This window comes from Sapajus apella, unplaced genomic scaffold (genome assembly GCF_009761245.1).
Source record: "Sapajus apella isolate SASKATOON/1434 unplaced genomic scaffold, GSC_monkey_1.0 scaffold3, whole genome shotgun sequence".
NCBI lineage: Eukaryota > Metazoa > Chordata > Mammalia > Primates > Cebidae > Sapajus > Sapajus apella.
Window position 1 is genome coordinate 56,405,526 of NW_022436943.1, and position 9,284 is coordinate 56,414,809.

At 49.9% G+C, this 9,284-nt stretch overlaps 1 protein-coding gene across 2 annotated transcripts in view; it reads right to left on the minus strand.

Moving 5' to 3' along the window:
- The window catches only part of NDRG1 (N-myc downstream regulated 1), a 59,114-nt gene that overhangs the window by 39,182 nt on the left and 10,648 nt on the right, over positions 1 to 9,284 (minus strand). For both annotated transcript variants that reach the window (XM_032254054.1, XM_032254044.1), the window contains exons 2-3: positions 6,441 to 6,521; positions 2,810 to 2,845 (exon numbers count right to left, since the gene is read on the minus strand). In XM_032254054.1, coding sequence (XP_032109945.1) covers positions 2,810 to 2,845; positions 6,441 to 6,503 — 99 coding nt within the window. In that variant the 5' untranslated portion in view covers positions 6,504 to 6,521. The remainder of the gene's footprint in view (positions 1 to 2,809; positions 2,846 to 6,440; positions 6,522 to 9,284) is intronic.

Sequence of the window (9,284 nt, forward strand, 5' to 3'; positions counted from 1 at the left end):
CACCACTTAACAAGGCTGAAGCACCGTCCCCATTTCACAGATGAGGAAACTGAGGCTGCAGGGAGGTGAAGCAACTGGCGTTGAGCCAATCACCAGGAAAGGGCACCGATGGGGCTTGTGGCTCTGGAATGGGGCCTTCATCTGAGGAAGATGGACGACCACATCCCCACCGCAGGAAGACACCACCTCAGCGCCAGCAAGCTGCTTCCCTGGGGAGAAACCAGGAGCTGACATTTCAGCCACAGGGAAGGTTGGCAATGGCAGCTGAGGGAGGCTGGTGTGGCCTGGCCCATCCCTGAATGCGCAGATGACCCCTGTGGCTAACTTCTAGCTGTTCTCAGCCCAGAGAACCAGTCAAATAACCAAGGTATCTGCAGCCACAGTATCTGCTGCAGCTCTGACTGCCCTGGGGCACATTTTCCTCCATTTTCAAGAGGGTGAAAAAGAGGATCTGCTACCATAATTCTTAGTTGCCCCACTATGCCACCCTAAATGAGTTGAGTAACTTCCCCTTTTTCTCTGTCCCTGGGGTTTCCAGCTGTAAAATCAAGGCTTGGACTTGATAAACTTCAAGAGTGTGTATTCACCGCCCCACCTTCCAGGAACACCTTCGCATGCCTGGCATCCTGCGACACAGAGAAGAACGGGATGGAGCTCTGGCCAGGGCGTGTGAAAAGCCTGGACCTGAGCACATCAGGCAGACCTGGGTGTGGCTCCCAGTCCCTCCACTCTGGCCTCAGTCTACCCATGTAAAAAATAAGGCTAATGGTGTCTCTCATGTTATCACTGGGGCATTACCTGAGATATTGGTTGGGAAGCCCTCAATACAGCACCTGCCAGGTAGGGAGCCCTCACCAGCATCATTAAAACCTTCGCAGGCAGTGTGGGAAGCTCTCAGGGCTGGAAGAGGCGAGGCCCAGAGTCTAGCACCACTTCTGCAATCACTGCTAAGTGACCTCACGCAAGTCACTTTCCAGTGCTGCCTCTCTTCTTCTTCTTCTTTTTTTTTTTTTTTTTTTTTTATTGAGACAGAGTTTCACTTTTGTTACCCAGGCTGGAGTGCAATGGTGCAGTCTCGGCTCACTGCCACCTCCACCTCCTGGGTTCAAGAGATTCTCCTGTCTCAGCCTCCCAAGTAGCTAGGATTACAGGTGCCCATCACTACACCCAACTAATTTTTCCAGTTTTAGCAGAGATGGAGTTTTGCCATGTTGGCCAGGCTGGTCTCAAACTTCTGACCTCAGGTGATCCACCTGCCTTGGCCTCCCAAAGTGCTGGGATTACAGGTGTGAGCCACTGCGCCTGACCAGCATGATATCTTAGTTATGGCAAAGTGGCATGATATCACAGCCTGACCTCAGTGAAGTTTTACTGACTGGGTGGCTGAATTTTGTCATTCATCAAACGGGGAGAAACCAGTCCTGGTCTGAATTAATTGACCACAGACATGTTTACACTGCGAGGCTGGGACAGCCGTGCCACTATAAACATAGGGCTGACTAGTCAGGGAGATGTTCGTGGGAGCAGAAGGGTCAGGAATGCCTAACCTCTTGGAGCCTCAGTTCCCTGGCTTAAAGAATGGAGGCAATAATCTCTGCTTTCTAAGGCTGCCACGGTTAAGTGGCATGTCCTTTGTAGTGGACAGGTACCTGTGTTCAGAGCCTGGTGCACAGGGAGGGCTGAATAAGTATGTTCTGAACCGTCAGTTGCACAGTGGGGATGTGTTGTGCTCAGAAGAAACCAAATACCCAGACAGAAAGCCACACCTTAGGCACGCCCCAATGGTTCCACAGAGCCCCTGAGGTCAGGCTCATCTCCAGGGACACCTGACACAACCAGGATGAGAAAATACACACGTTGGGCGTTGTTTCGAAAACCTCCATGATCTACCAGCCAATGCTTCCAGCCCCTCTCCCATCCTTTCCCTTCCTTCCAAAGACAATGCAAGATTCCTCACCTCGGGATGGACGGGGGAGCATTCGTGAAATGAGAGATTCAAGAGGAAAGGTGGAGTTGTTTTGGGGTAAGGAGATAGAATAGGGGAGTAAGACATAGAGTACAGAATGGATCCCAAACTGGGGACACCTGTGCACCACATGGGTAGAGGTTCAGGTGAGACCGTCTCAGCCGCCTTCGGCTGGTCCAGGAGTGCGCCTCTCCTTCAGGGAGACCACAGCTGGCCATATGCTCAGGCTTCCTGCCCCATCCTCCAGGACCCAGCACTGCATGGGACCCACCCGAGCTTGGGGTTAATGAGTCCAGGACTTAGAGTTCCTGAAGTTCTCACCCAGCCCTCAGCTGAGCGAGCTCAGCCTGTTTTCCTGAGAGCCTGTTCTTGGACACGGCTGAGCTGCACCCCTGGCACGCCCTGCAGCCCAGAGTAGAGATGAACATACTTCAGTTCTAGGCCAGTAAACCACAGAGAAGGGTGGTTTCAGTTTCCCAAGCGGAGCCAAGAACATTAAGCCTTTGCTTCCGTTCCCTATCCTCACAGGGTCCCAAGCCCGCCCAGCGCCACCGCGTTTTCCCCACACACGCCCCACCGTTCTGGCTAGCTCTTTGGGGCTGAAACGGGCTGTGTCTCTGTCCTGCTTTCATAGGAGGCGACTGGTTCCTGCTTCTCTGGACAGCACTCAAGCCAGCTTCGGTCTGGGAGCAGCGGCTGAGGGTGAGGACCTGGCTGAGACCACTGCCTTCTCTCCCCTTGTCCCCAATGTTTGCGTAATGATCTACTTTAACCAATGGAAAGAAGAAGGAAAAAGAGAAGATGGGATGCGAAAGGGGAAGGAAAGCCACATCGTCTACTTGCCTGGACATCAAACTCTTGCAGGAGGCCGGTGATGCTCTGTGGAAAGACAAAAAAGATCGTTAATTTCATCTGTTTCCTCTAGAAGAGAATGTTGGAACACATGGGCCTTTCTACACCCTGAATCTGTACCTACGCTCTCTCCTTTGCGGGGTCTCCCTAAGTTCTCACAAAGGCAAGCTTTCTTTTCATCTTAAAATAGAAGTCCTGCAGAAAAGTGGACACATTAACTGGAATGCTGACAATAGCCTTGATAGATAAAAATCTGAAGGTCTAAGCTGACCACAAGATTGAGAGATACAGAAATTGGATAACTGGTTATTAACTGGTCTCCCTGGTTCTACCCATGTGCTATACTTTTAAAACTCAAACCTGACCACATATGCTCCTCCTTACATTTTTTTCCATGACTGCTATCATCTGGACCTGGATTAAATTTCAATCCCTGTGAGTAGAAGGGCAGAGTGGAGACTTCTAAAAATTCTGAGTTTCAGGCCAGACATGGTGGCTCACACCTGTAATCCCAGCACTTTGGGAGGCTGAGGTGGGTAGATCACCTGAGGTCAGGAGTTCCGCCAGCCTGACCAACATGGAGAAACCCTGTCCCTACTAAAAATACAAAATTAGCCGGGGATGGTGGCACGTGCCTCTAATGCCAGCTACTTGGGAGGCTAAGGCAGGAGAATCACTTGAACCTAGGAGGCAGAAGTTGCAGTGATCCGAGATTGCGACATTGCACTCCAGTGGGGGTAACAACAGCGAAACTCCATCTCAAAAAAAAAAAAAAAAAAAAATTCTGAGTTTCAGCCGAAATTCCATCTTTTACCAGAGCTGTCCATGGCAGGACAGGCCCAGGAAGACAGAGAAAAAGCCCATGTCCCCTGCGGACTGGTGAAAGTGTGACTTGGAGGACCAACTGGTTCCCTGGCTGGCCGGCATTTCTAAGCGATGTTGTTGGCATGTTTTCCTCCTGACCCAGAGACAGAGTCCCAACACTCTGTGTCTGAGCCCCAGCCTGACCCACCACAAACACCCAGAAAAGAAGACAGCTCAGCAGAGCAAAACGCAAAAGTGGCGAGGGGAACAGGATGATGGAATGGAGCCCCCATCGGATGGCAGGGACTGAGGACTGGATGGAAGCAGAGGCCCTGGTGCTCGGGATCCTAAAAGCTCCACATCCCCTAGGCTGTGGGCAAGAGCATCAGGGAGTTTGCGTAAATTCAAGTGGAAGCAAAAGTGGTTGGCACCTCCACCATTGTCCTGTGTGTGCATATTTGTACGTGAGTGTGTACTGGTGAGAAAGAATGAGGAAACCCCTTCTGTACAACACCAACCTTCAAAACGTTAGCAGAGTGCAGTGGCAATCTAGATTAAGGGCAGACACGAGGAAGAACTTCCCAATAATTAAGCCTCACTCCAAACATTTTGCTGAGTCAATCTAAGGAACTGAAAGAAATTTATTTCATCTGAACCTTGAGAGAAAGGGTAAATATTCACTGAGAGATGGACTGGCATGTAACCCTGACTTGACAAGCTCTTAGAGACGTGTTTCACACATAAAATGTTCTACGATTTCTAGTAGGCTGCCTGAAACAAATAAATAATGTTGTGTTAAATGCATCTACCCTTGGACCCAGCGATGCCACTTCTGAGAACTCTCTTCTAGAGGTGCACCTGCACATGTATGGAATGACTCACATGAAACATACAAGGGTGTACATTTCTTGCAGTGCTGTTTGTAACAGTAAAAGGCTGGAAGACACATGTGTCTACATACTGGACACTGGACAAATACATTTGGTGGAATACTATGTACCTAAAAAGAGAAAAGTGAGTGTACTATGGACTGAAGTTGGAAAGATCTCCCAGAAATGTGAAGTGAATAACGCAACGTGTGGGATACCATTTTCACAGGGTTTTTTTTTAAAGAGAGAAATAAGAACACGGTGATGTGTATTTGTTCTACCTAGTTTTTGTTTGATTGTTTCATAAGACTGTCACAGAGCCAGAGCTAAGAGGACATGGATTTAGAACCTGCATTGTATACAGTAAGAGTTGCCACACTACAATCTGCCTCAGCACGTTTTAAATTTTTCCTGGAATACAGCAAGTACATTCACTCGCATACTGCCTATGGCTGCTTTCTTGCTATAATGGCAAAGTTGAGTGGCTGCAACAGAGACCACGTGGCCTTCAATGTCTAAGAAATTTACTATCTGACCCTTTGCAGAAAGGGTCTGCAGACCCCTAATGTGGAATGACGAGCAAGCATTCTGCAGCCTCCCCAGGCTCGGTACAACTCTAGTTGTACCAGATATCTGAATGAACTTGGCCAATCCCCTTCCTGTCTGGGGCCAGTTTTTCTTCTAATCTGCAAAACTGGGAAAACAGATAGTTGCCTCACACATTTGTGAAGAAAAGTCCGTGAAATTATGGACCTAAAACAGAGCAGCTACATGTAGAATCGTAAGAAAATTAAATGAACAGTCTATTCACCAAAGTCAGCTGCCCTGGGTTTGGTTCCATGTCCCACACTTTGTAACTACACAATGAAGACAAATTAATCTCCCTAAGACTCAACTTCCTCCTCTACAAAAAGAAGACAATCACAGAACCTGGGACCTGCGTGAAATAAAGTTGAAATATGGTTGGCTGAGAGGCAAGCATGCAGGATGTGGTCAGTGCATGGCTATCATTTTTTTAAAGCATTTATTTGGCCTTAGAATAACTTCACTTTTGGACCCAAGCTTCTGCATTTTGTTATCAGAGGCAGTTATGAGGCTCAGTGAGAACTGGGATGTGAACATGTTTTAAGGCTACAGTGTCAACTGTGCAAATGTAAAAGTTCATTCATCATCAGAACAATCGGCCCAGGACGGGCCCTGCCAGCCCAGGGTATAGGACAGGGACTTCTGTTTCCAACAGGAAGAGCTATGTTGACAGAAGACATCTGCCCAAAAAAGATAAGAATAACAAGTGAAAAAGTGACTATGCGTTGCCCATCTCCTCCACGGCCAAGTTCTAACTGCTCCCTATGACTTAAGTCACTCCCTCCTCACTCGGCCCCATGAAATAAGTCCTAATGTCACCACTTTACAGATGAAGAACTAGAACACGAAGAGACTGAGAGGTTTGCAAGTGGACACCAAGCTGCAAAGTGTCACAGCTGGGATTTAAACCCAGGCAATGCAGCTTTAATCAGAGCTGAGGCAGGCAGCCCCCACGGGCAACTGGGCTCCATGCTGCATGTTCCATAACCACAGAAGGCTAGACAGAGACGGGACTGCTGAGGGAACCTCTGGTCCAATGCCCTCACTTTATAAATGAGAGCACAAAGGCCCAGAGAAGTGGGCAAGGGGCCCAGCGCCTGATCCTACGGGACTTGAACCTGAGCCTCTCACACCTTTGCATTCAGGGAGGCAGTGGACACGTGTTATGTGTGCATGCACGTGTGTCTGTGTATGCCATGTACACCTGTGCGTGCAGCATGTTCGTATGCTGTGTGTATGCTGTGTACATGTGTGTTTGTGCAGTATTTGCATGCCCACGAGTGCAAGTGTGTACTCTGGTGTGCCTGTGTGTGTCTATGTGTCCACGTGCATGTGAGGGGGTAGCCAGGAAGATCTCCACTCACCTCCCCTTTCTCCACCAATGGCTTCACCTCAGCCAGGTCTACGTCCTGCATCTCCCGGGACATGTCCCTGCTGTCACCTGCCTGCAAGGAGACAAAGGCCACAAGGTCAACACTTCCTGCTGAGAGGTTTCCTGAAGGAAGCAAATCCAAGTCCAATGGCAAGAAGGCCAGGCCTGTACTCTGCCCAGCAGCTTCACCTCCCTCATGGAACACTGCAGGGGACAAGGAGGCCCCTTGTACACACAGCCCATGGACCCAACCCAGTCTTCCCACTGGGGCTGGGGCAGTCGATTTACTGGGAGAGGATACTCAGCCTTATGGACACTACCTTCCCAATGAGATGGACGGATCAGGCTCACAAACATGTCTCCACACCAAGTTCAGGCCCACCCACCATACCCAGGGTGCAGCTCACTGCATTCTAGAAGGGGACCTGTATTGCTGATCCTAAAGTCAGGCAGCCCCAGAGTGACAACAAAATGGGAACACAAGGTCACACGACGCTTATCGTGTATAGGCATAGTACGAGCTTCATCCTCACAGCTAGCCCTCACAGAAGGCTGGTGATGCAGACAAACAGATGCACACCCACCCCCTCCACACACACACACACACACCACAGGACTCTCAGCTACCTGCCGAAAGGGGAGAGGGGCAGAGGAAAACCTTAAGCCAAGGAGTGTGGCAGGCACTGAACACATAGCACAATTCTGTAAGAGAAAGGACCTTCAAGGCAAAAAGCACTTCCTGGACCAAAGCAGGGGAGGGGCCAGAGGCGTTATCTGTGCTCTAACACAGGGCAGGTGCAGAAGTGCAGGCTGCAAAACCAGACTGAGTCAGAGCTCAGGAAGACTGGGAATGCTGCCATTGACTCCCTGGGGTGCCAGGCTTGGGCAGGTGGTAATATCTACTAAGCACACTTCCAGGAGCTGAATCTAGGAACCAGAAGTATAGGCATGTATTCCTATAGATCAATAGTCAAGTTAGAAAAATTAAATGCCCACCAATCCCTGGGGTGAAGCATAATAAATGAAGAATAAGATCAAGTATTACAGGCAGCAGCAGAGGACCGGGGTGAAGGAGTAAGTGACAAGTGACCCAGGGCACCCACCCAGTGCACAGGTCCAGACCTTCTGAATGGAAAATGCCATGAGAAACAGCCTGACCACCGCCCTCACACGGCAGCTAGCTTCAGGGTAGGAACCTGGGCCCCGCATTGCCCAAGACCCCTTGGATGCCATGGTAGAGAGAATGCAAGTCTCTGAAATTTCTGCCTAGGGCTCCTCTGAAGACCCAGGAACTCCCAAGAACCTGGTGAAACACCTCTTAGAGGTCAGCCAGCAAGTGCGGGCCACCCCAAATCCACCCGCATCCATCCCTTCTGCCAACACATGGCATTCTGTGGGCAGATCCCGCTCTCCACTGGGATGCTGTGGTCTGAGGCCCCAGTAGATAACCAGCCCCACAAAAATGCCTTTATGTAGACTTTGGAGTCTATGCTCCAGAACATTCTGAAAACAAAGTCAGTTTTATATTTGTGAGCATTCCTGGGCAGCTGCCAGCTTAGAGGCAGGAGGCATGAAAGGCCTGGGTCTGTTAGTCTTGCTAATTCAGCAGGTTCACGGTCCCAAGACCCTGGCCTGTGGGACACCTCGCCTACACGACCTAGGGAGCCTTCCAGAAACCCAGGGCCCTGCCAATACCACCCCTCATTTTGAGAGTCAAAGGACTTCTCATTTTACAGGAGCTTCTTAGCATACCCTGCTCAGCAAAGCACTCCAGGGTAAAGTCACGCAGCCCTCGCTGTGAGCTTCATGAGGCTGGCAGCTTGCCTGCCTTGTTCTTTTCTCCACCTCTAGCTCCCAGCGTGAGACTCTCCTAGGTGCACAGTCAGGTTGCAGCTTCCTCTGAATAAATGGACAATGCAGCTCACCAGCCACGCTTTCAGTGAAATTCGCTGTTAAAGCTGTTGCTAAACCTGAAGAATGCAATGCCTTGAAAACAAATTCTACATTTATGAGGACTCCACAAATGCTGTGGTTCAGCCCAGTTTGGTCAGTTCTCTTTGGCTTCCAGAAACCGTGATCACATTAGGATATGGTGTCAGCCTCCACCAGCTCTCCTCCTCCAGAACAGAACAGGGAGAAATGTCCACCTTCCTGGTTTCTTTAGCTGGTGAAACCCCTTTACCCTACCCAGTGCTTTTTCCTTCCTGCAACTTAGCTTCCCAGACCACACGAGGCAATGGGTTGAAAACTTGCTGTGTCTCCTAGAAATATCAAGTTATTGAGCATCTGCTGTTGGGAGTTGGTGGGGCCTTCTCTGACCCAGCCACCTCAGAGCTAAGGCCTTTGGGAAATCCAGAGATAAAGCTACTGAGTATGATCACAGGGCGTATCTAAACTAGGGGGGATTTTATCTCCCCAGGGATAGTTGGCAATGTCTGGTGACATTATTTATTGTCCCCTAAAAGATTAGATGATTGATTGTGAACCATGTGGGAAGTGTCCTAGACTCTGCACTAGTCTGGGGGGACTGTGGGGGCTGCAGGCTTCGGGGCAGGCTGCATGTTGCTCACGCCCTGCAATTCCAACGCTGCCTGAACCGAGGACTGCAGAAGGTGCTTTCTGCGTGTTGCACCAGCCAGCTGCTGGCGGTCCACCATCTGGCCAGCCTGCAGGGCAGGAGGAGAGCGGCTCCCTCACCTCAGTTCCCCCAAGTTGGGCCGGTCAAGCAGCCCTCACCTTGTCCCTGATGCCTCAACTTTTCAGACTTTTCCCTTTTTTGCAGGAGCTTTTGTTCAAAGGAAATCACATAAGAAAGTTCAACATATAAAAATGTTTA